At 41.7% G+C, this 24,161-nt stretch overlaps 3 protein-coding genes across 15 annotated transcripts in view; 2 read left to right on the top strand and 1 right to left on the bottom strand.

Moving 5' to 3' along the window:
* The first annotated feature begins 6,566 nt into the window (after nt 1-6,566).
* Nucleotides 6,567-11,196, top strand: LOC118372457 (interferon regulatory factor 6-like). Its single transcript, XM_035758374.2, has 8 exons — nt 6,567-6,808; nt 7,552-7,734; nt 7,900-8,095; nt 8,253-8,345; nt 8,600-8,848; nt 8,992-9,384; nt 9,557-9,675; nt 9,837-11,196. Exons 2-8 carry the CDS (start codon nt 7,561-7,563, stop codon nt 10,071-10,073), a joined length of 1,461 nt encoding a protein of 486 aa, XP_035614267.1. The 5' UTR covers nt 6,567-6,808; nt 7,552-7,560; the 3' UTR covers nt 10,074-11,196.
* On the bottom strand, nt 10,662-19,962 carry LOC118372456 (TRAF3-interacting JNK-activating modulator). Of its 6 annotated transcripts, none has more exons than XM_035758369.2 (16): nt 19,815-19,962; nt 19,582-19,677; nt 19,276-19,404; nt 18,847-19,116; nt 18,074-18,501; nt 17,640-17,781; nt 17,437-17,512; nt 17,290-17,317; nt 16,928-16,957; nt 16,695-16,790; nt 15,407-15,478; nt 14,256-14,396; nt 13,864-14,001; nt 13,582-13,774; nt 11,826-11,917; nt 10,662-11,668 (listed from the first exon to the last, which is right to left on the bottom strand). In XM_035758369.2, the coding sequence occupies exons 5-16, from the start codon at nt 18,440-18,442 to the stop codon at nt 11,513-11,515; spliced, it is 1,533 nt and encodes a 510-aa protein (XP_035614262.1). In that variant the 5' UTR covers nt 18,443-18,501; nt 18,847-19,116; nt 19,276-19,404; nt 19,582-19,677; nt 19,815-19,962; the 3' UTR covers nt 10,662-11,512. The 6 variants fall into 6 exon arrangements, 5 of the variants coding, with proteins under 5 accessions (XP_035614262.1, XP_035614265.1, XP_035614264.1 ...); XM_035758372.2 differs by having other exon boundaries at nt 17,437-17,509; nt 18,074-18,461; nt 19,815-19,961; XM_035758371.2 differs by having other exon boundaries at nt 10,662-11,670; nt 18,074-18,461; nt 19,815-19,960.
* The window catches only part of LOC118372455 (epidermal growth factor receptor kinase substrate 8-like protein 3), a 19,612-nt gene continuing 10,976 nt past the window's right edge, over nt 15,526-24,161 (top strand). For 2 of the 8 annotated variants that reach the window (XM_035758367.2, XM_035758360.2), the window contains exons 1-5: nt 19,411-19,705; nt 21,106-21,202; nt 21,333-21,403; nt 21,548-21,612; nt 21,751-21,909. In XM_035758367.2, coding sequence (XP_035614260.1) covers nt 21,129-21,202; nt 21,333-21,403; nt 21,548-21,612; nt 21,751-21,909 — 369 coding nt within the window. In that variant the 5' untranslated portion in view covers nt 19,411-19,705; nt 21,106-21,128. Of the gene's footprint in view, nt 16,819-19,410; nt 19,706-20,066; nt 20,162-20,181; nt 20,959-21,105; nt 21,203-21,332; nt 21,404-21,547; nt 21,613-21,750; nt 21,910-24,161 lie in introns of those variants that run through there. The other 6 variants (XM_052473535.1, XM_035758365.2, XM_035758363.2 and 3 more) reach the window with 6 other exon arrangements.

The following is a 24,161-nucleotide window of genomic DNA, read 5'->3' as shown; positions in this document are numbered from 1 at the left end:
CAGAAGACAATGCATATTGACATTAGAGAGAGGCATGTGTAGCCGAGTGATCATAGTGTCCAATGAGCAGCAATAGGTGAGTCCGGGAGCCGTTCGGTAGTCGCTACTATGCTAGGCGAGCGGCAGGCATGGCGTTCAGAAAGCTAGCGGGCCAGGGCTAGCAGATGGGTATTCAGTGACAACGCAATGGAAAACCTGTTGAAATCACGTCGGACAATTACGCCGGCAGACCAGTCATGATGGATCGGCGGGGCTCCGTGTCAGCAATAAAGGGTCCAGACCATTTGGAAAAAGAGGTATTGTAGCCCACGAATTAGCGGGTATACCTCTTCGGATAGCCAGAAGATGGGCCTAGTTCGAGGCTGGCTCAAGGCTAACTGGTGCTTGCTTCAGGACAGAGGCGTTAGCCAGTGGTAGCCACTCGAAGGCATTAACGCCACATTTTTAAGATTAGGGTTAAGTTTAGGCATTAACACAGAAATCTTAAGGTTAGGCATTAACTCTAAATGGTTAAGGTAAGGGTTAAGGTTTGGGCTAGGCTTAAAACAAAACTCTCAAAAACAACATGGATTCAAACAGTCACTGGATTCAAACATGCAACTTTCGTACACCATCTGCCATCCCCATCCACAACGCCCTAGCAAAACCAGAACTTAAAGGTAACAGCATTCACTGTTCAACCTAGTGGCCGGTTTCCACATCATCTCTGACGTCCTCAGACATACTGTAGATGGACATCGAATATTGACTTGTACCACAGGTGACCTGGCTGGAGAATGGGCTGTGCTGTCTGTTTGATGGCTCAGTAGAGTCATCAGATGTGTAAAGACACATTGATGTGATGATAATATAATATTGTCTGATGATAATATTCTCTAATATAACCAGTATTATGTTAGATAGTTTATGTATAGTGCCTTCAGAAAGTGTTCATACCCCTTGACTTATTCAGGCTGCAACACATTTTGTTGTGTTGCAGCCTGAATTGAAAATTGATTATTTTCTTTTTTTTTCACCCATCAACACACATTACCCCATTATGACAAAATAAAGACGTCTTTTTAGAAATGTTTGCTCATTTTTTGTTAATGAAATACAGAAATAGCTCATTTTACTCACACACCTGAGTCAATACACGTTAGAATCACTTTTAGCAGCAATTACATCTGTGAATCTTTTTGGGTAAGTCTCTAAGATCTTTGCACATCTGGATTGTACAATATTTGCACAGTATTCTTTTCATAATTCTTCAAGCTCTGTCAAGTTGGTTGTTGACCATTGCTTGACAGCCATTTTCAAGTCTTGCCATAGATTTTCAGGCCAATTAAAGTCAAAACTGTAACTAAGCCACTCTGGAATATTCAATGTCATCTTGGTAAGCAACTCCAGTGTATATTTGGCCTTGTGTTTTAGTTTATTCTTCCTGCTGAAAGATGAATTTGTTTCCCAGTGTCTTTTGGAAAGCAGATTCAAGAAGGTTTTTCTCTAGGATTTTGCCTGTGCTTAGCTCTATTACATTTATTTTACGCTAAAAACAACTCCCTAGTTGTTTTTTCTTTCCGGTGACAAGCATACCGATAACATGATGAAGCCACCACCATGCTTGAAAATATGAAGAGTGTTACTCAGTGATGTGATGTGTTGGATTTGCCACAAACATAATGCTTTGTATTCAGGACATAAAGTTTCTTTGACACGTTTTGTAGTTTTACTAGTGCCTTATTGCAAAGAGGAGGCATATTTTGGAATATTTATATTATGTACAGGCTTCCTTCTTTTCACTCTGTCATTTAGGTTACTATTGTGGAGTAACTGAAATGTTGTTGCTCCGTCCTCAGTTTTCTCCTATCACTGAGGATTAAACTCTGTAACGGTTTTAAAGTCACCAAAGGCCTCATGGTGAAATCCCTAAACGGTTTCCATATTCTTTGCCAACTGAGTTAGGAATGACACCTGTATCTTTGTAGCGACTGGGTTTATTGATACACCCTCCAAAGCATAATTAATAACTTCACCATGCTCAAAGGGATATTCAATGTCTGCATTTTTATTTTTACCCATCTACCAATAGCTGCTGTTCTTTTTGAGGCATTTGAAAACTTCCCTGGTGTTTGTGGTGGAATTTCTGTTTGAAATTCACCACTTGACTGAGGGACCTGACAGATATGAGATGATTGCACACAGAGTGAGTCTATGCAATTTATTATGTCACTTGTTAAGCACATTTTTACTACTGCACTTATTATGGTTGCCATAGCAAAGGGGTTGAATTCTTGTTGACTCGAGACATTTCAGCTTTACATGTTTCATTCATTTATAAAATATTATACAAACATAATTCCACTTTGATATTATAGGGTATTGCGTGTAGGCCAGTGACATTAAATCTAATGTAATCCATTTTAAATTAACACGTGAATACTTTCTGAAGGCACTGTTGTGTTTAGCAGGCAATTTGGTTGTCTTGCCTGACACCTACTGGTTATATTTGAGAATTATATTTCGATGACAAGTCAAGTCATAAAATCATGTTTCTAAACTCTCTTTCCTCTCCTGCTTCCATACTAGTCTATCCATGTCATCAATGAAGTAAACTATGAGATGTCATCCGAGGACCTTACCAACATGATGTTTGACAAGATCGATATCAATGGTGATGGTAGGTAATAAGATACAAGCATTTCGCTACACCCGCAATAACATCTGCTAAACACATGTAAGTGACCAATAACATTTGATTTGATTTGAAGATACTAAGATTCCTTGTCTCAGTGTACAGGTTCCACATCATTGTATTTGTGCCACAGGGTTTGATGTTCATGTGCGTTTGTGTGTGTGCCAGGTAAACTGGGCCTGGAGGAGTTCATTGAGGGCATCCAGAACGATGAGAAGCTGCTGGAGACACTGACCGAGAGTCTGGACCTCATACATCATCAGCAAGATCCAGGTCGGGATGAACCTCTATTGTTGCAGCACAATAAGATTTTATGATGTGTTTACCTAGGATAGGACAAAGTAATCCTTCTCCCCCCCGCTTAAAAGATTTAGATGCACTATTGTAAAGTGGCTGTTCCACTAGATGTCATAAGGTGAATGCACCAATTTGTAAGTCGCTCTGGATAAGAGCGTCTGCTAAATGACTTAAATGTAAATGTTAAATGTATGAGGAGTACGAGAGTGCCAGAGTGCAAGAGAGAGAGAGAGAGCGCCAGTGCGCAGGACAGACTGCCCACGGAGAACACTCAGGGATACCCAAAATGTATACACAAACGTATTAGTATATTTTTATATTCTTGTATGTTTGATGAGATGAACTGGTTATCCTTCAAGGCATATTGAAATGTTTTCATACAGTAATGGCTGACTCAGTTCAGTCATTCCACCATGTACAGTAGGCCCTGCACAACTTTTGCAAAAACAGGATACTTTACTCATCGTGTCCAATTGAAGTGTACAGCACTTGGTTGAATATGATTAGTATGCGTAGTACTGCTTTACCAATCAGAAGTAAATATCTCACATTACATTTGCTACGAAAAAGCATATCATATGTGTGTGTATATGTGTATACACATATGTGTGTATGATGCATCTAGTTGTACAATTTGATGACATTACACTGTCCTATTGTTTTTCCATTCTGTATCACCATCTCAAAGTCAAAAGTGCACAATAGACATGGTTTAGAGGCCCACCTCATTTGCCTATGACGTCAGTGAAATGACCTGGTTCTGAACAATCCGTTGCTTGTTTGGTCTTTTCAATGCATTATAGAAAGACAGAAGCTTCGAGGCACTCTGCTGAGCAAAAACTAATACATGAAGTATGGAGGGATGTCCCTCACCTGCCTCCCTACCACACATGATTGCCGAGAAATATTGAAGATTTGGTGATGTATCAGTAGTTGATTGGGACCTTTATGTAAAGTCAACTAAACAGATCAAGCAAAACAGTTAAATACAGACAACATTGTTTTATTGTAGACTAGACCTACACAGATTTTATTAAAGTACAGAGAAGTGAATGGCAAACTGGTCCAGTATCGTGTTTTCTCTGCTATTAATGCCTTTCCAATTTTAACTGACCAACAACAGCTTTACATCCTAACACACACACACATACACAAGAAATTAGGCTGATTTTACTGGCCTAAAAATAAATTCACATGCACAAAGTCCCTGCCGAAACTACGGTGGGGACCTCTTGCCAGTGGCTAGTTTCTGGGTGTGACTGTACCACCACGTGTATACAGTAAAACTTGTAATGGATGAGTAACAACGTGTATACAGTAAAACTTGTAATGGATGAGTAACAACGTGTATACAGTAAAACTTGTAATGGACGAGTAACAACGTGTATACAGTAAAACTTGTAATGGATGAGTAACAACGTGTATACAGTAAAACTTGTAATGGATGAGTAACAACGTGTATACAGTAAAACTTGTAATGGGCGAGTAACAACGTGTATACAGTAAAACTTGTAATGGATGAGTAACAACGTGTATACAGTAAAACTTGTAATGGATGAGTAACAACGTGTATACAGTAAAACTTGTAATGGACGAGTAACAACGTGTATACAGTAAAACTTGTAATGGACGAGTAACAACGTGTATACAGTAAAACTTGTAATGGACGAGTAACAACGTGTATACAGTAAAACTTGTAATGGACGAGTAACAACGTGTATACAGTAAAACTTGTAATGGATGAGTAACAACGTATATACAGTAAAACTTGTAATGGATGAGTAACAACGTGTATACAGTAAAACTTGTAATGGATGAGTAACAACGTGTATACAGTAAAAGTTGTAATGGATGAGTAACAACGTGTATACAGTAAAACTTGTAATGGATGAGTAACAACGTGTATGCAGTAAAACTTGTAATGGACGAGTAACAACGAGTATACAGTAAAACTTGTAATGGATTAGTAACAAAATGTATACAGTAAAACTTGTAATGGATGAGTAACAACGTGTATACAGTAAAACTGGTAATGGATGAGTAACAACGTGTATACAGTAAAACTTGTAATGGATGAGTAACAACGTGTATACAGTAAAACTTGTAATGGATGAGTAGCAACGTGTATACAGTAAAACTTGTAATGGATGAGTAACAACGTGTATAAAGTAAAACATGTAATGGACGAGTAACAACGTGTATACAGTAAAACTTGTAACGGATGAGTAACAAAATGTATACAGTAAAACTTGTAATGGATGAGTAGCAACGTGTATACAGTAAAACTTGTAATGGATGAGTAACAACGTGTATAAAGTAAAACATGTAATGGACGAGTAACAACGTGTATACAGTAAAACTGGTAATGGATGAGTAACAACATGCAGATTTTGATTATGCTGAGCTGCGGAGAACCGGGAAAAGGCCTGTCATATCTTCAGGTGAATGCAGGGAGGGAGGCATTCTTAAATCAAACAGTAATCTGTGCTGCTCAGTCAATTTGTCAACAAGGCAGCATGGTGCATCATCCAGACATTTACAACATATCTTTTCCATAAAATAAAATGTTTCATTGGGAATGTAGATAGTGTTTTCATCCAAAGCAATCACTTTTGCATGTGCTTAATTATCTCACTTTTGTTTTGAGACGACTTCGCCGTGGGCTTTGAACAGGGTACCTGGCTCACAGCCCAGTTCCGAATCGAATGCAATCAACTACAGCCTTTGCAAAACACACCTACATTGGTGCCCAGGCGAGATGTATCGAACCCCCTCACTGTCAGTGTAAATGCGTAAAAGGCACATGGTGTGTGCTAAATGAAATTATAATCCTGGTGGATCCAGCCCTGAATGCTGATTGCTGTGGTATATCAGACCATATACCAGCAGTATGACCCCCCCCACAAAAATAATTTCAGCCCTTAGCCATGTTATATTGTCCATATGCCACACCCCTGGTAACTTATTGCTTAATTATAAACTGGTTGGTTTGAGCCCTGAATGCTGATTGAGTGAAAGCTGTGGTATATCAGAATGTATATCATGGGTATGACCGCCAAAAATATTTGTACTGTTCTAATTACGTTTGTAACCAGTTTATAATAGCAATAAGGCACCTCGGGGGCTTGTGGTATATGACCAATATACCACGACTAATGGCTGTATACAGGCCCTCCACGTTGCCGTTGCTTGGTGCTTAAGAAAACCATTGGCCATATATCACACCTAATCGGGCTTTATTGCTTAAATAAATAACAACAAACTCCAAACTGCTTATTTCAAATGGCTTTTGAACTTTTGAAAACAACAAACACATATAGCGATTTACAGATCATATGGTAACACAATTCTGACAAATATTGTGAGTAATTTAGTCATCATGGTCACAATAAGGCTCCACCGAAAGTGGTGCCACATTCAAGTCCTAATCGGATCTACGAACTCTGACATGTCCAATTTGCTAACTGGTTATAGTTATACACGTGCCACGTTCAACCAGTTATCAATTCGGAAATGTCCACGTTTCTCTGTTCTGACTAGCACTTGAACGCGACATAATCTGGAACGGTGTGCCAGAATGAAATGTATGTGACGTCAAGGCTCTACCTGAGTTTCGTTAAGGGAAGCGGAAAAGGCATAAACTGCTGGGCCTGCTCCAGACATTATCAGAATTGTTCTCCCGTGATAAGAAGTATCCGTGGGTCATCTATACGTTTACCTGGATTGCAAAGGACATAGAAGTTCCAACGTTTTGGAGAATAATATTTTCCTGAAGTTTGGGATTCTACCTTCTCCCAGATTTTAAGTATCCTACTTCCTGGTCACGTTCAACAGCAGGTACGTTTCACAGCGGTTTCCTAGATTTGGTTTGTTTGCAACCATGAAATAGTTTAAAGTTCGTAACTTGATTAAAAAATAATAATAATTGAAATCATTACTAACCATTTCTTTGTGAAAAAAAGTAGCCACTGGTCTTTCGTAAGTTGCTCGAATTTACAGTGCGAGCAAGTGGTTGGAGGCATAACATACAACAACAACATGTTACAACAGTCTGTAACCTATCCTAATGGATTGTTTGCTGAGAAGAAGTCCACCTTATGGTTCATTCATTTGAATTAATGTATTAACGTTGGACATTGCTTTATTTATGTTCCATGCTCAACTGACCTGTGTAACAACCATGTCCTGCAGTAGCATCATAAGACCAACCATATGCACTTTTGGGAGGACCTTTTAAGTAATAGCTGTAAATCAGTGAAATTGCATGTTATTCTGGGCTTTTTGAGGTCTGAGTAGAGTAATGAAATAAACTGACCTGTAGGCTGACCCGAAGCCACTACATTTTAATGTTTGCCTCTCAAAGTGGCCCAAGTCTATGTTTGAAATCTTGGTAGCCATGTAATGTTGGTAATCTTGTGCCCGCCTCAGACAAGTTGTGTTATGTCATGCCCTTACAGCACGGTTTTTCTGATACAGTTCTTCTAGTAGAACTGTTTTGAGATATATTGGTCAGGATGTCCACATAAGTGTACCATATGGATAGTAAATATCTAACCTGCCCATTGTGGCCCCCTCCCCAGACAATAAGCATGGCGTTGACCCCGCGGCGTGTCCGGCTCAAGCCCTGGCTAGTGGACCAGGTGGACAGTGGGTTCTACCCAGGCCTGGTGTGGATTGACCGAGACAATAAGCGCTTCAGGATCCCCTGGAAACACGCTACACGGCACACAACCCAGCACGAGGAAGAAAACACAATTTTTAAGGTGAGTAAAGCACATCTCTGTAACAGTTTGTGAAACGATACATGTGGGCTAATGTGTTGGCAGGTGAATTGGTTGTGGCTGCATCAACGGTGAGTGAAGTAAGGTTGATGTTAACTATATTCTCTGAATGTATTCTTCATCTGCTTCCTCTCTCCCCTGTACCAGGCCTGGGCGTTAGAGACCGGAAAGTTCCAGGAGGGTATTGATGATCCTGACCCTGCCAAGTGGAAAGCTCAGCTCCGCTGCGCCCTCAACAAGAGCAGAGAGTTCAACCTTGTCTACGACGGAACCAAAGAAGTCCCCATGAACCCCCTGAAGATCTACGACATCTGTGACATCCCACAGCCCCTCAGTAACCCAGGTAACTGGCCATCGATGACATAAAAATATAATAATTATACAACCATAGTAGATATCTGATTATTTACAGTCACTTGTTGGGTTTGGTAGCGGCTCTGAAACGTATTTAAACTTTTGCCATCCCTTGCTCTCCTCCTCATTTTTCTCTCTCTCCTCAGGATCTTCAGACCCAGGGTCTTGGACACCAAATGATGGGGATGAAGATGAATCAGATGGCTCAGAGCCCCTCCCTCCTTATCCAAAATCCAACGGTTAGTTATGTCAAATATCTCTCTTTATTTATTTGAGACCCCGTCTAATACTAATTCTAAATTTTTACCACATTTATCCTAGACCACATAACAGTCCAGATCTAGCCTCTAGATAATGTTTCCCAACTTGCCTGGTCCAAGAACAACCCCCTGCCCCCCTTTCTGTTTGGCTTACTCCCAGTTTTGATTCCAATATCCCAGTATGGTTTTTGGTATGTCAACTAATCATGCCTTGTTTCTCTGTAACCAATCAGGCACCAGCCCCGCTCTTATGTGGTCTCCACCGGGGTCTGTATCGCCCCTCCAACCCCCCAGCTGCCCCCCATCAGTTGAAGTGTGGCCCAAAGAGGAAGTTAAGCTGTGGCCCAAAGAGGAGCCTTTGGATATGGAGATGCAGCCTTCGCCCCTGGAGATGGCGCCCCCCCCCCCACTGGACATGCCTCCCCCTCCCATGCCTGACGTGATGTTTGCCTCCCCAGAGATGTGGATCAGCTCCTTGCCTAGTGAGAACACTAACACAACTACACAAACAAACTCCTCCATTAGATAAATATAGGACTGCATACAGTATTTCAGCATCTTGTCCATACAGACAACCAATGAGTGACTCCCTTTATCTTCATGTGTTTCGTTGTCTCTCCCTCAGTGACAGACCTGGAGGTGCAGTTCCAGTACCGTGGTAAGGAGGTGTGTCCAGCCATGACGGTCAGTAACCCCCAGGGCTGTAGGCTTTTCTACGGGGACCTAGGTCCCATGGTCAACCAGGAGGAGCTGTTTGGTCCTATCAGCCTGGAGCAGCTGAGGTTCCCCTCTACTGAGCACATCGCCAACGACACACAGAGGGTCTTCACCAACCGCCTGCTGGATGTCATGGACCGAGGCCTCGTCCTGGAGATCAGCGGCCATGACATCTATGCCATCCGCCTCTGCCAATGCAAGGTGTACTGGTCAGGCCCTTGTGCCCCCAACCCCAAAGCACCCAACCTCATAGAGAGGCAGAGGAAGATCAAGCTGTTCTGTCTGGAGTCCTTTCTCAGTGGTAAGCAGTGACTCCGATCCTCTGAGCATAGACTCTTCACACATCTTTCTTGTGTTTTAGGCAGGGCCCTTATGCGGTATTGTGATAGTGTGGCATGTACTGTAGCTGTTATTGCATGTGTGCTGTGAGACTAAATTGCTATGTGATATGATTGTGATGGGTTTGTGTGCAGATGTGATAGCCCATCAGAGGGGCCAGTCGGCCAGCCCTCCTCAGTTTGACATCAACCTGTGCTTTGGAGAGGAGTGGCCTGACAGCAGACCCAAAGAGAAGAAGCTCATCATGGTGCAGGTGCGAGACTGTCTTTGTATCAGGATGCAATGATTCATAGAAAACCCATTTAAATATTTGTTTTTCATTATTTTAAAATGTTGAATTGACCCTCAAGCATGTGTTTTGTTGAGTCCCTTAGCTGTAACTGCCATGTCTTTTGGCCCTCTGCTCCCCTCCAGATTATTCCAGTGGTAGCACGTATGATCACTGAGATGTTCTCAGGCGACTGCATGCGTTCCTTCGACAGTGGCAGCGTGCGCCTGCAGATCTCCATCCCAGACATCAAGGACAACATCGTGACCCACCTGAAGCAGCTGTACCGCCTGCTGCAGACCCACCAGGGCCAGGAAGGCTGGCCTCAGGCTCTGGCCCCAGGAGCCGGCATGCACCTGTCCCCGGCCCTGCATGCCCAGTGAAGTAGTCCACCACGGCCCTACCAGACCAGTCAGTCTCTCTCACACACAGCTCTGTTTGGACACTGCTGCCTCTCTACTGCTGGTCCAAGAGGGGATCTATAATCAGCAAACTAGTACTTATGTTTATAGAGGCATGTTCATCAGAATAGGGAGAGGAATCACATTGCTTTAGCTTCTTTTCCCCCTTTTTGTTATTATGGTCTATTATAGGGTTCATTGGTCCATGTGTATATATTGTGGTAAATGCTGCTACCAGGCATTGTAATTATACTGTTACTGTGGCAGTCAGTAAAACATGGTGTGGTGATAGTGTCTGTCTGCAGTTGTAAGCTCCAGGGCCTTGAACTAGAGCAGTATTGTGGGTCAAAGTCCTGTAGGCTGCAAGTCAACATTGAACATCGTCAATGAGTTACAGATATGACCCTGGTCGCCAGTTACACAATACAGTCAGTGACTTCTGAATAATCATCCAGCTTTGTTTTGGTCCTTGTTGTTCATAAAACACGATCTCAATCTCATGTTTGCTACCTGATGCATTTTAGTAGATTTAGTTGAACTTTCATCAATAAGTGATACATACATATATACTGTACTTTAAGTTATCAGTTTATTATAAACAATATAAAGAAAAAGTAGCATTGTGACATTTGCATTTTAAGTCATTTAGCAGACACTTATCCAGAGCGACTTACAGGAGCAGTTAGGGATAAACTCTTTTCTCAAGGGCACATCAACAGATTTTTCACCTACTCGGCTCGGGATTTGAACCAGCGACCTTTCAGTTACTGGCTCCCCGCTCTTAACTGCTAGACTACCTACCGCCCATGACTGTTGAGATCCATTCCTTCATGTGATTCTAACTGGTCTTGCTAGGTATGTGGACAGTTTACTATAACTTAGTTTTTTGTGAAGATCATTTAAAGATACTAGTAGAGAAAATCATTTAAATGTTGATGATTTTCCAGATGTATATCCTACACTTAGATTAAATTCCATAATGATATTTGTTTTGGCCTATGAAAATAGTATAAGGGGTGTGCACTTAATGTTAGAAAGGATCTCAACTCTTTTTCCCCCCATGATTTGTATTTTCCTTTTTTTGAAATAAAAATGTCCAAAATTAGCAAAGCGGTCAGTTATTTAAAATGTCTGTTTTACTGTCCAGTTATAAGTGGCAAATGTGTCAACGTATGTATTTCAATGTATTTGACTGAGCGAATACCACAAGTAAGCATGAACAAGAGGCAGTAACCATACCGCATGGTTATGAATACAAATTGACTTCAAGATGCAAATATATTTACGATGGCAAAAGAATTGCATCCAGTGTGATGTAAAAATAGAACATACTGTATTTCCCAAACCCTTTAGAGCAAGTTCAGAGGTTTGATCAGTTCCCAGGTCTTGTCATATGGGCCTATAGCAATGCCGTGGTAATGTCATGTCAGAGGTACTTCTCTGTGTGTTCCTGTAGTACTTGGTAAAGGTCCCACAGCTGATTTCTTGTCGTGGGGATATTGGCCAGTAACAACGTCAAAATGGCCACCACCATGACTATCACGAACAGGGTCAGGATGAACCAGGGACGACAACGTCTCTTGGTGGAAAAAGAAAGATTCTGTCAGTATCAAGTTTAATATAGGATTAAAATCGAGCAGAGACAATACAGGATGAAGACATTGGCGACAGAAAGTGATTGTGCTCTGGGTTTGACATGACTAAGATGAAAGGGAATTGTAGACTAATTCTGACCTCTCTCCTTTTGACATTGGCTTCCATCATGCTTTGTTTCTTGTTGCTGGGGTGTGACATGGCTGGCTGAAACTGCTTATCCAATGAATGCTCTATTGATTTCAACACATTTACAGACTAATAAATATCATGGTCAAAATAGCAGTTAAAACAACTGACCCACTACAGTAATTTATGCAATTCAACGTTTATTTAAATCTGCTAGTGGATATATACTGTACAGTTGTGGCCAAAAGTTTTGAGAATGACAATTTTCACAGTCTGCTGCCTCAGTGTCTTTAGATATTTTTGTCAGATGTTACTATGGAATACTGAAGTATAATTACAAGTATTTCATAAGTGTCAAAGGCTTGTATTGACAATTACATGAAGTTGATGCAAAGAGTCAATGTTTGCAGTGTTGACCCTTTTCAAGACCTCTGCAATCTGCCCTTGCATGCTGTCTGGGCCACATCCTGACTGATGGCAGCCCATTCTTGCATAATCAATGCTTGGAGTTTGTCAGAATTTGTGGGTTTTGTTTGTCTGCCTGCCTCTTGAGGATTGACCAGAAGTTCTCAATGGGATTAAGGTTTGGGGAGTTTCCTGGCCATGGATCCAAAATATCAATGTTTTGTTCGCCGAGTCACTTAGTTATCACTTTTGCCTTATGGCAAGGTGCTCCATCATGCTGGAAAAAGCATTGTTCGTCACCAAACTGTTCCTGGATGGTTGGGAGAAGTTGCTCTCAGAGGATGTGTTGGTACCATTCTTTATTCATGGCTATGTTCTTAAGCAAAATTGTGAGTGAGCCCAATCCCTTGGCTGAGAAGCAACCCCACACATGAATGGTCTCAGGATGCTTTACTGTTGGCATGACACAGGACTGATGGTAGCAGTCACCTTGTCTTCACCGGACAAGCTTTTTTCCCCAGAGGCCCCAAACAATTGGAGTGGGGATTTATCAGAGAAAATGACTTTACCCCAGTCCTCAGCAGTCCAATCCCTGTACCTTCTGCAGAATATCAGTCTGTTTTTCCTGGAGAGAAGTGGCTTCTTTGCTGCCCTTCTTGACACCAGGCCATCCTCAAAGTCCTCACCTCACTGTGCGTGCAGCTGCACTCACACCTGCCTGCTGCCATTCCTGAGCAAGCTCTGCACTGGTGGTGCCTCGATCCCGCAGCTGAATCAACTTTAGGAGACGGTCCTGGCGCTTACTGGACTTTCTTGGGTGTCTTGAAGCCTTCTTCACAACAATTGAACCGCTCTCCTTGATGTTCTTGATGATCCGATAAATGGTTGATTTAGGTACAATCTTACTGGCAGCAATATCCTTGCCTGTGAAGCCCTTTTTGTGCAAAGCAATGATGACAGCAGGTGTTTCCTTGCAGGTAACCATGGTTGACAGAGGAAGAACAATGATTCCAAGCACCACCCTCCTTTTGAAGCTTCCAGTCTGTTATTCGAACTCAATCAGCATGACAGAGTGATCTCCAGCCTTGTCCTCGTCAACACTCACACCTGTGTTAACGAGAGAATCACTGACATGATGTCAGCTGGTCCTTTTGTGGCAGGGCTGAAATGCAGTGGAAATGTTTTTGGGGGATTCAGTTCATTTGCATGGCAAAGAGGGACTTTGCAATTAATTGCAATTCATCTGATCACTCTTCATAACATTCTGGAGTATATTCAAATTGCCATCATACAAACTGAGGCAGCAGACTGTGAAAATTCATATTTGTGTCATTCTCAACTTTTAGCCACGACGGTACTATACCTATGGAGTCCTGTTGCTGTCCTCTGACAATCTCCTGCTGTTTCATGGTGTCTTGCTGTCTCCATGTCTCTAGTTGTGTCCTGCAGGTGTGGAGGTTGTCCTCTAGGAGGTTGATCTTGAGGTGGAGCTCAGCCTCAGTGTGTCGGTGGTGCAGCAGCTGACTCTCCAGAGTTGCATCCTGTCCCATAACTTTCTGGATGCACAGGGGGATACATGATGCTATTTAAAGCATATATTATTTCACTCTTGTAAAATATAGAGTGAGTATGCATGCGTGCATACCTCTAGTTGGCTCTGTAATAGGTTTATATGGTCTATGTTCTGCACCAGAGACGTCCTCAGCTGGGTGCATTTCCTCCTCTCCTCTTCATAGCGCTCTCGGCACTGTGATGACTCAACCTGGGCAGTCTGCAGTGCCATCTGTTGGACACACAAAGTACACACACACAGTGACACTCCTGTGACATCCCTTCATATTAATTTGAAAGTACACACACACAGTGACACTCCTGTGACATCCCTTCATATTAATTTGAAACTAAATAACTAAACTATCTCATATTTCGCAAATCAATTACATTAATTAAATTAATAATGGACTGTAATAGGAAAATACCAATTGAACACAGTGCTATTATGCATTATCCAGAGTGCAGCCCTGTCTGACCCCTTACTTCCAGGCTGTGAGCTCTGTCCTGGGCCTTGTTTTTTTGGTCAGTGACCCTCTGGAGTGAGGCCAAGGCCATCTCCTCCAGCTCCTGCCTCTGCTGCTCCGACTGTAGCAGCAGCTTCTTGGCTCCATCCCTGGACAGCCTCTGAGGAAGAGAAGAATAATGATTGTTCTTTGGTGTTTCAGCCTGGTGGTGATTTTGTTTGTACATTCATACTGTAAGTTACATACACTACCGTTCAAAAGTTTGGGGTCACTTAGAAATGTCCTTGTTTTTGAAAGAAATGCCCATTAAAATAACATCAAATTGATCAGAAATGCAGTGTAGACATTGTTAATGTTGTAAATGACCATTGTATCTTGAAACGGCTGATGTTTAATGGAATATCTACATAGGCGTACAGAGGCCCAATATCAGCAACCATCACTCCTGTGTTCCAATGGCACATTGTATCAGCTAATCCAAGTTTATCATTTTAAAGGGCTAATTGATCATTAGAAAACCATTTTTGCAATTATGTTAGCACAGCTGAAAACTGTTGTTCTGATTAAAGAAGCAATAAAACTGGCCTTCTTTAGACTGGTTGAGTATTTGGAGTATCAGCAATTGTGGGTTTGATTACAGGCTCAAAATGACCAGAAACAAATAACTTTCTTATGAAAGTTGCCGTCTATTCTTGTTCTGAGAAATGAACGCTATTCCATGTGAGACAATGCCAACAAACTAAAGATCTCGTACAACGCTGTGTTCTACTCCCTTCACAGAACAGTGCAAACTGCTCTAACCAGAATAGAAAGAGGAGTGGGAGGCCCCCGTGCACAACTGAGCAAGAGGACTACATAACATAATTGCAAAAGGGGTTTTCTAATGATCAATTAACCCTTTAATATGATAAACTTGGATTAGCTAACACAACGTGCCATTGGAACATAGGAGTGATGATTGCTGATAATGGGCCTCTGTACGCCTATGTAGATAATCCATTTCCAGCTACAATAGTCATTTACAACATTAACAATGTCTACACTGTATTTCTGATCAATTGTATGGTATTTTAATGGACAATTTTTATTTATTTTAAAAACAAGGACATTTCTAAGTGACTCCAAACTTTTGAATGGTAGTGTAGGTACAGACATTGTGCCTGAACACACCTGCACACAGATCTTCAGCTGTGACTCTAGTGCCCCAATCTTTCCCTTCATCTTGTCCTCTTTGCAACAGACCTGTGAGGGTAGAGAAATATGAGATGTAATGGGGATAGGAAATGGTAGATGTCAAATGGCTATTAGGCCCTTTCTTTTTTCTCTGTATGTTTCTTTTTCAACTTCTCAGTGACAGGATGCAGAGTAGTCTCCAGTAGAATGAGGGTGGAAACGCTGTGAACTCGACTCTGAAACCACAGTCAGTCTTTCACCACAGTCAGTCTTCAACCAGATCACTGAGACGAACACGGTAGCCTATTACCTAATTTAGGGCTCTATTCAATCTGTAACGCTTCCGCGATAGAAATGTAAAGGTCATTTCATATTGAGCCGACATGTGCAGCGTTGAACGTGAATGCAATCTCCGCTACATTTCAATCACGCTGTAAAGCGTGTCAATAAAAGTACAAATCAATACAAAAATGTAATTCCCCCCTCCCCTTCAGTCGGTTCACTCTCGCAACTTGCTTCAGTATACATGGCTTGTCAAAAATGCTGCGGTTGAATCAAATAGGCTACCAACTGGAGAGAGAGAAAAGCGACCTGAAGCGGCATAGCTGCTCTACTCACTTTCCAGTCAAGCCCAATTGTTCACATATTTAACTAATCCCGTGCCATCTGAGGGGAAATAAAAATAGATTGACATATGCAGTACTGCCACACGGGTTATTATAATGTGTTTAACGTTCATGTTATACATTTTAATGTGTTGTATATGTGCGCAGTGCTCAACTGTAGGCTACAGATTTATGCCGGTGCTGTTATGTGCAGACCGTCCTGCTGGGGTCTCTGTCCTCATCCTTCAACCTTATTAATCGATAAACATTTAGGTAATTTAGAATATGTTCTTATCCAGAGCATTTTAGGCCAACAATCAGTGCATTTAACTAAAAATAGGCAAGTTAACATATCACAGTCTCATGTTACTGACATTATTTTGAATAGTTAGTAAACAAACACAATAGCCTATATTTCTGGGTGCAAAAATGAGCACAGAATGGGAGTGATTTTTAACGGGAAGGGACTGCAAAGTTCAGGGGTTATAGAACTGTTGCAGGATCAGTGCAGCACAGAGGAAAAATACAAGACGGAACAGGAATTAATTTTCACTCCTGTGTCAACATCTATGACACACTACACCAACCTACTGTCAACTTCATGGCAGTCACTTCATGAAACAGAGTATGATATAGAAATAGAGTAATCACATCAGTGTATAAGAGATCCAGGTCCTAACCTTCCAGACATTGTCATGTGAGAGCAGTAGAGTAGAGGTGGTGTGCTGCAGTAGAGACAGCTTCTGTTTCAGAGAATCCTCTCGCCGCAGAGCCTCCTATGGAAAGAGATGCACCATAATACAAGTAAGTTTCTGACTGAATGGCATGTCTGAATTATATGTATTATCATTACAGATTCCAATATAGAAGCACTTGCAGCAATCTAAGGAGTCAGCAGAGCAGGATTACACACCTGTAGATACTCAGAGAGTTGAACGATGTCCTACATAGGGGAGAGGGAGAGAGATTTTTACAATAGGCATAAAAGATATTCCCAACGTGGAGCAAGGAAGGACATCATATATGTAGTTATAAATGGGTGGTTGACTATGTATATCGCACCCATGAGAGTTCAAATATCATAACATCTATCTCTATGTTTCTATGCAACACTACTGATAGTGATGCCTTCTTCATAACTTTATGGGAATGCGGCCTCTTGTCAGAATGACGAACGATTGTGTAGATGAGAACTGTGATTCATTGCTGTGTCTCACATTAGAATTAGAATATACCCAAAACATTACAGAGATGCAGTACATTGGAGTTACTTACAGTCTCCTTCACAGTGCTATAGCCATGCCTGTGAATGACAGGAAATGAGTGGGGGGTCAAAGTGTTATACATGCAGTACATGACAGAGATAAAACAGTTAAACAGATCAGTGTCTTCATGTTGAGGTCAGTAGCTTACTGTACTTACTCTGTCTGACAGCAGGCATTCCTTTGTTGGAGCTGTCTGGTTAACATTACTAGGCCACTCTGGTCCTGTTTAACTACTAAGAAGGACAGAGGAAGATCATGAAATTCACCAACAAACTCAGTGTTCAAACTTAATAAGTATGTTGAAATTCAAGTTTGATGATTGACAGTACAGCCATGGGTGTCCAGTGAGTCCAATTTTACCTTTATCTCTGATATCCATACTCTTCCTCAGTGAGGGCTGCTGTGGTGTTTGAGGGAATATCTGTGAGAGGTCAGAGTGGAGCTGCCCTATTTTGTTTTTCCCTCCTGCCCCATGCAGTGGTGGTGAGGTGATCCATGTCGCCTGGTGAAACAGTTTCGCGTCTGTAACACTCATTTTGTGTTTGACCAAACAGAATATTCCAGTATTTGTGTATTAAGATACATATAATAAAATAATGTCACGCACGTAATGTGTATTACATTTAAAAATGTTGTCATTTAGCAGACGCTCTTATCTACAGCGACCCACAGGAAGGAGCATATCGACAGATTCTTCACCTCGTCGGCTCTGGGATTCAAACCTAAAACCTTTCGGTTACTGGCCAAATGCTCCTAACTGCTAGGCTACCTGCCGCCCTGTATTATGTGCTTACCTTCCCGATGGAGTGTACATCTGGCCAGGTGATCCCCAGATCCTCTGCTGATATGAGGGACTGTCTGTGTATGAGAGGCACTCTCTGCCTGTTGGTCCTCATCGTGACTTTGGCCTCCTTGTTTGACTGCTTTTCATCAGCCTGATGAGTGGCAGCCTGGACAATCTGTCTCCTTCTCTGGAACTCTATCTGTCTTTTCTGCTGCATCTCACTCTTCCAGTCTGCCTCTAGCTTGTGTCCTGGGCTGCGACATGTCGTCACATTGTTGCGATCTCTCAAGAACTCATGTTTTGCTGCCCGTTGTTCCAGCTTTTGGTCGTAACTCTCCATCTGAGGCCGTCTCATCCTGAGGTCTTTTTGGATCTCCATTTTGGTGGATGAACTTCAACTGCAGGATTCAGAATAAGACAGTATCCTTCCATCAGATTCTTAAAGAAAGCATGATTGGTTATGGGTGTGTCAAAACAGGATGCAGTGCATTCAGCTTTGACTCTAGAGAAATGAGGACAGCAAGCATGACTTTCAGTATCAATTGAATGAAGGAAATTAAGCCTGACATTTAAACACCTGTGGTATGAAGTTCTACTTTATGTATATGAGTTCTGCTTCACCTTAAGCAAAAACTAGCTGTAGTGTGCCATCTCAATGTATGAGAAGGCTGCTGACACAAAGCTGAGACAGATCACTCACAACACACCATAGGTCAAGAGAAGACCAAAACCACACATCTCTCCACGGATTAAATCTTGTGAGTGTGAGTAGCAAAAACAAACCTGAAAATGTTCAAAGAACCCAGCAGCCTGATGTCTCCTCTATCGTTTCTCCTCCTCTGTTGTCTTTGAATTCAGTAACTGTCACATACTCACTCTCAGAACAGGAAATGAGAGAAACCACACTGCTCATGTTCACACTTCTGTTCCACTATCATGACACCCACATTGCATCCTCACACTGTCGTCACACATGGGCAAACCATCAGAGAAGTGACATGCAGGAAACTTACATTTTGAGCTACTATAGAGTGGTGTGGGACAGTTGAAGGCCTGCAGAATGTAGGGGTACTGTGGTTAGTGATAAGCCAAAGCTTATAGTGTGCCACACGGTGTATGTTTAGAAGATGTATAAACTTTGAACCACATTTCATATCTCCATTTTATTCCCAACTGACTCTAAAATAGTCTGTTAACTGCTATCATACTCACAACTTGTTGACAACAGGAGTGATTTACAGGAGTCTGCATGGGCTAGTCAAGGATCCCTCCCTGACAGACCTTTGCTCTGTAGGGATGCCGTCATGAATACCAGGCACACCGACAACCACTGCCCTGGAGCTGAGTTTAAACGAGATACAATACAAGACGGGACAGGAATTAATTTTCACTCCTGTGTCAACATCTATGACACACTACACCAACCTACTGTCAACTTCATGGCAGTCACTTCATGAAACAGAGTATGATATAGAAATAGAGTAATCACATCAGTGTATAAGAGATCCAGGTCCTAACCTTCCAGACATTGTCATGTGAGAGCAGTAGAGTAGAGGTGGTGTGCTGCAGTAGAGACAGCTTCTGTTTCAGAGAATCCTCTCGCCGCAGAGCCTCCTATGGAAAGAGATGCACCATAATACAAGTAAGTTTCTGACTGAATCGCATGTCTGAATTATATGTATTATCATTACAGATTCCAATATAGAAGCACTTGCAGCAATCTAAGGAGTCAGCAGGGCAGGATTACACACCTGTAGATACTCAGAGAGTTGAACGATGTCCTACATAGGGGAGAGGGAGAGAGATTTTTACAATAGGCATAAAAGATATTCCCAACATGGAGCATTTCTGGCATTTTCTCCCATAAGGAATTTGTCTCAACAGTAACACCTTATTGAGTGCTGTCCCTCTATTGGATCAATGTGCTCTTGACTCTGGACTTTGCCCTTGTCTTTTATGTGGAACTAAATCTTGGAAGTATTTGTTCCGCAATAAAAACCCAGGCCTGAAATATGAGTGGTATCGGCTTTGAAGTAGAAGAGACAAATACACTTATCCACAACAAATAACACAGAAAATACATTGGCGGATACAACAGGTAAGGTACCTGTAACATCTATAAACCATAGGTTGTCCTGTGTTTGTTTTCAGTGTTTTTCCTGGTGAGAGTTTGATCAGCTAATGAGTCCAGTGTTGATTTAAACCATTTTTTAATATAGCTGAGTTAGTGTATGAGTATCTCAAATGCTTAATTATACAACACATAGGCCCCCTTAACCTGCTGTAAGCTCACTTATCTTGAAACTATGTACATAGCCAGCCCTAATTAGCGTTGGGATATGATGATAAAAATATGATGTGTTGCTAGGTGTCAAATCCATAGCTAACCCATAATAAACCATGATAAACCGTCTTCTGTCATTTATTAATACTTAACGGATCAATGTTTGACTTTACTTCAAACAATATCAACATTTTCAGCCGCTTGTGTTGCTTTTGTTTAAACTAATAGGATGGATGGAAAATGTCATTAAGATTTGTTGTTTGCACTGTTCATGTGTGTTTGCACATCTCAATCATATAAATTAAGATATCACAGAAGTTCACAGAGCTTTGAGGTTTCTGGTTTCAAGTTGTTGTTTTCTTTGGGATCTATTGCAATAGTACACAACTAATATACTGTAAATGTCTAAACATGGTCTTTAGGCTATACATATAGTGCGCTGTACTGCCTGTAATAACATAATGAATGATTAACACTAGGGTTTATGAGGTGTGACGACTAAAGGTTTGTCCTCGTGGTTCAGCTCAGCTCTGGAGTCTGATGTTACTCATTCATAGCACATCCTGTATCAGATCAAACGAATATAGTCATGACAATAACAACAATCACAGGTGAGTGATTTATGTTACTCTATCAGTAGCCAATAAGGTGGAATTAAGTATCAGTTGCAATTGCAGCAGTAGTTGTATTACTCTTGTGGTTGAGGTTGTGCTGGTGTTCTCGTGTCTTTACTGTCTCGATGTCTCCTTGTGTTACAGTTGTGTGAACAAGGTGTTTAAGGATGTACAGGACTAACAGTCCCTATGGCTTTGACTCGAGCAGTTACGCAGGATCTGTCCAGTCCATCCAGTCCAAGTAGGTGTTCTCTTGTGTGTTTGCATTGTGGCTATAACCCGTTTATGTTTTTTTCTCTTCTTAACTCTTGTATATTCTGCCTCTGAAATTGAATCTATATTATGCTTTCCTCTCAATTTTCTTCTGGCAGTGGCTATTCAGTGGATGATCGGTCATCACAGATATCAAATCTGTCCAGGCCAAGTGCCAAGTCAATATATAGTAAGTAAAGAGAAAACATGACCATTAACATTGACTATTGACCTTGAGAAATTGAAACTGATTACCTAAAGCATTGTTTATTATAGATTGTTTTGTGAAAAGCAACCATGCATAATGGGTTAATCATTCCATGCATCCCATCAGTGCAGAGGAAGGAGTATGCAGACTCTATCACCAAGATTATGGACAAATTCCATTATAGAGTAGAGGTATTGTTTTGTTTTATCCAATATGATTTTACTATGCTCATCATCTAGCCATGATAATGGTCTGCCTTTGATCACAATAGATACTCAGCTATTTCTGTGATATCATATGCTTATATAAACCCTGTGTCTGTTCTCCAGCATCTGTTCACCTGTGACCTGGATGGTGGGGAGGTGTGTGATGTGAATGACTGTGTTGAGAGGCTGAATATACTGGATGGGATGGGTAGGGTGTGGGGGCAGGACATGGTCCTGGAGGTGCGGGATGGGAACCTGCTGCTAACAGACATCGAGACCAAGGTTGGTGCACACACTTTACACTTGACACTAAAACATTGGATGGGCAAAGCTATACCCATAGTTCACTGGCAGATATGAAGTGTTCTAGAGCAGTAGTTCCCAAACTTTGTATAGTCCCGTACCCCTTCAAATATTCAACCTCCAGCTGTGTACCCCCTCTAGCACCAGGGTCAGCACACTCTCAAATGTTTGTTTTTTTGCAGTCATGTAAACCTGCCACACACACACACACACACACTATAACACACTATAACACACACTATAACACACACTATAACATACACTATAAGATACAGTTTTTGTCACAACCCAGCTCTTGGGAAGTGACAAAGAGATCTTATAGGAACAGGGCACAAATAATAATATAATAATAATCAATGATTTTGCTCTTTATTGAGCCATCTTACATATAAAACCTTATTTGTTCATCAAAAATTGTGAATAATTCACCACAGGTTAATGAGAAGGGGGTGCTAGAAAGGATGACCATAACTCTGCAATGTTTGGTTGTATTGGAGAAAGTCTTAGTCTTAAATCATTTTCCACACCCAGTCTGTGCCTGTATTTAGTTTTCATGCTAGTGAAGGCCGAGAATCCACTCTCATAATATAATAATATAATAATATATGCCATTTAGCTGACGCTTTTATCCGAAGCGACTTACAGTCATGTGTGCATACATTCTACGTATGGGTGGTCCCGGGAATCGAACCCACTACCCTGGCGTTACAAGCGCCATGCTCTACCAACTGAGCTACAGAAGGACCACATAGGTATGTGGTTGCAAAGGGCATTGGTGTCCTTACAGCGCGATTTGCCAAGGCAAGAAGCTCTGATCCAGAAATCTGTCAGTGGCTTCTGATTAAATTACATTTTCACAGAACCGCTTGTTGCAATTTCGATGAGGTTCTTGTGTTCAGATATTGGTAAGGGGAGTGGAGGCAGGGCGTGAAAGGGATAATGAATCCAGTTGTTTGTGTCGTCCGTTTCGGGAAAGAACCTGCATATTTGCGCACCCAGCTCACTCAGGTGCTTCACTATATCACATTTGACATTGTCCGTAAGATTGAGTTCATCTGCACACAAAAAATCATACAATGATGGAAAGACATGAGTGTGGTCCTTGTTAATGCAGACAGAGAAGAGCTCCAAATTCTTAATCATAGCCTCAATTTTGTCCCGCATATTGAATATAGTTGAGAAGAGTCCCTGTAATCCTAGACTCAGATCATTCAGGCTAGAAAAATCACCCAGATAGGCCAGTCGTGTGAGAAACTCGTCATCATGCAAGCGGTCAGACAATTGACGAAAATTATGGTCAGTAAAGACAACTTTAAGCTTGTCTCTCTATTAAAAAAACGTGTCAATACTTTGCCCCTTGATAACCAGCGTATGTTGTAAAAGTGTTACATGGTCGCTGCCCATATCATTGCATAGTGCAGAAAATACACAAGAGTTCAGGGGCCTTGCTTAAACCAAAGTTAACCATTTTCACTGTCGTGTCCAAAACGTCTTTCAAGCTGTCAGGCATTCCCTTGGCAGCAAGAGCCTCTCGGTGGATGCTGCAGTGTACCCATGTGGCGCCGGGAGCAACTGCTTGCACGCACGTTACCACTCCACTATTTCTCCCTGTCATGGCTTTTGCGCCATCAGTACAGATACCAACACAGCTTGGCCACCAAAGTCCATTTGATGTCACAAAGCTGGCGGGCCGGGCACAGTGCACGCTTACCAGGTAGCCAGATATACGGTGTAACACATTGGTGCGGCTGGCTTCCGGGTTGGCTGTGCAAGAAGCAGTGCGGTTGTGTTTCGGAGGACGCATGGCTCTCGACCTTTGCCTCTCCCGAGTCCTTACGGGAGTTGCAGCGATGAGACAAGACTGTAACTACTACCAATTGGGCTAAAAAAATATATATATATAAAAATCATGTTGTCCTGGTTTCCAGTGATTTGCAGAAGAGGATGTCTTCCTTAATTGACCCCTCATAAACATAACGGACATATACCAGGAGCTGTGCCAGGTCCGTCACGTCTTTGCATACAAGCCCAGCAGTAATTATTTCAAAACATCTCAGATGCGTCGTGAAACAGTGTTGTTTGATGAAGACATTGTCTATATAGTTTTTTTGGCCTTTTCTTCCAGCATTGTCCCAGCCATATCTGCGGCAGCAGGAAGAATTAAGTCCTCCACAATAGTATGGGGCTTGCCTGTCCTAGCCACTCAGTTGCTCACCATATAAGATGCTTCT

Source organism: Oncorhynchus keta, chromosome 21, assembly GCF_023373465.1.
Source record: "Oncorhynchus keta strain PuntledgeMale-10-30-2019 chromosome 21, Oket_V2, whole genome shotgun sequence".
NCBI classification, from domain to species: domain Eukaryota; kingdom Metazoa; phylum Chordata; class Actinopteri; order Salmoniformes; family Salmonidae; genus Oncorhynchus; species Oncorhynchus keta.
Note: the sequence above shows the minus strand (reverse complement) of the source record. Positions and strands in the feature narration are given on the sequence as shown.

Excerpts from the sequence above, each read along its gene's own strand:
- LOC118372456 (XM_035758369.2), bottom strand. The coding sequence starts at position 18,442 with ATGGAGATCCAAAAAGACCTCAGGATGAGACGGCCTCAGATGGAGAGT. Across the intron at positions 17,318-17,436 it reads AATGCCTGCTGTCAGACAGA|GCATGGCTATAGCACTGTGA; the intron begins GTAAGTACAGTA and ends TGTCATTCACAG. Across the intron at positions 11,918-13,581 it reads ACAGCAACAGGACTCCATAG|AGCATTCATTGGATAAGCAG; the intron begins GTATAGTACCGT and ends TGAAATCAATAG.
- LOC118372457 (XM_035758374.2), top strand. The coding sequence starts at position 7,561 with ATGGCGTTGACCCCGCGGCGTGTCCGGCTCAAGCCCTGGCTAGTGGAC. Across the intron at positions 8,346-8,599 it reads TCCTTATCCAAAATCCAACG|GCACCAGCCCCGCTCTTATG; the intron begins GTTAGTTATGTC and ends GTAACCAATCAG. Across the intron at positions 8,849-8,991 it reads GTGGATCAGCTCCTTGCCTA|TGACAGACCTGGAGGTGCAG; the intron begins GTGAGAACACTA and ends TCTCTCCCTCAG.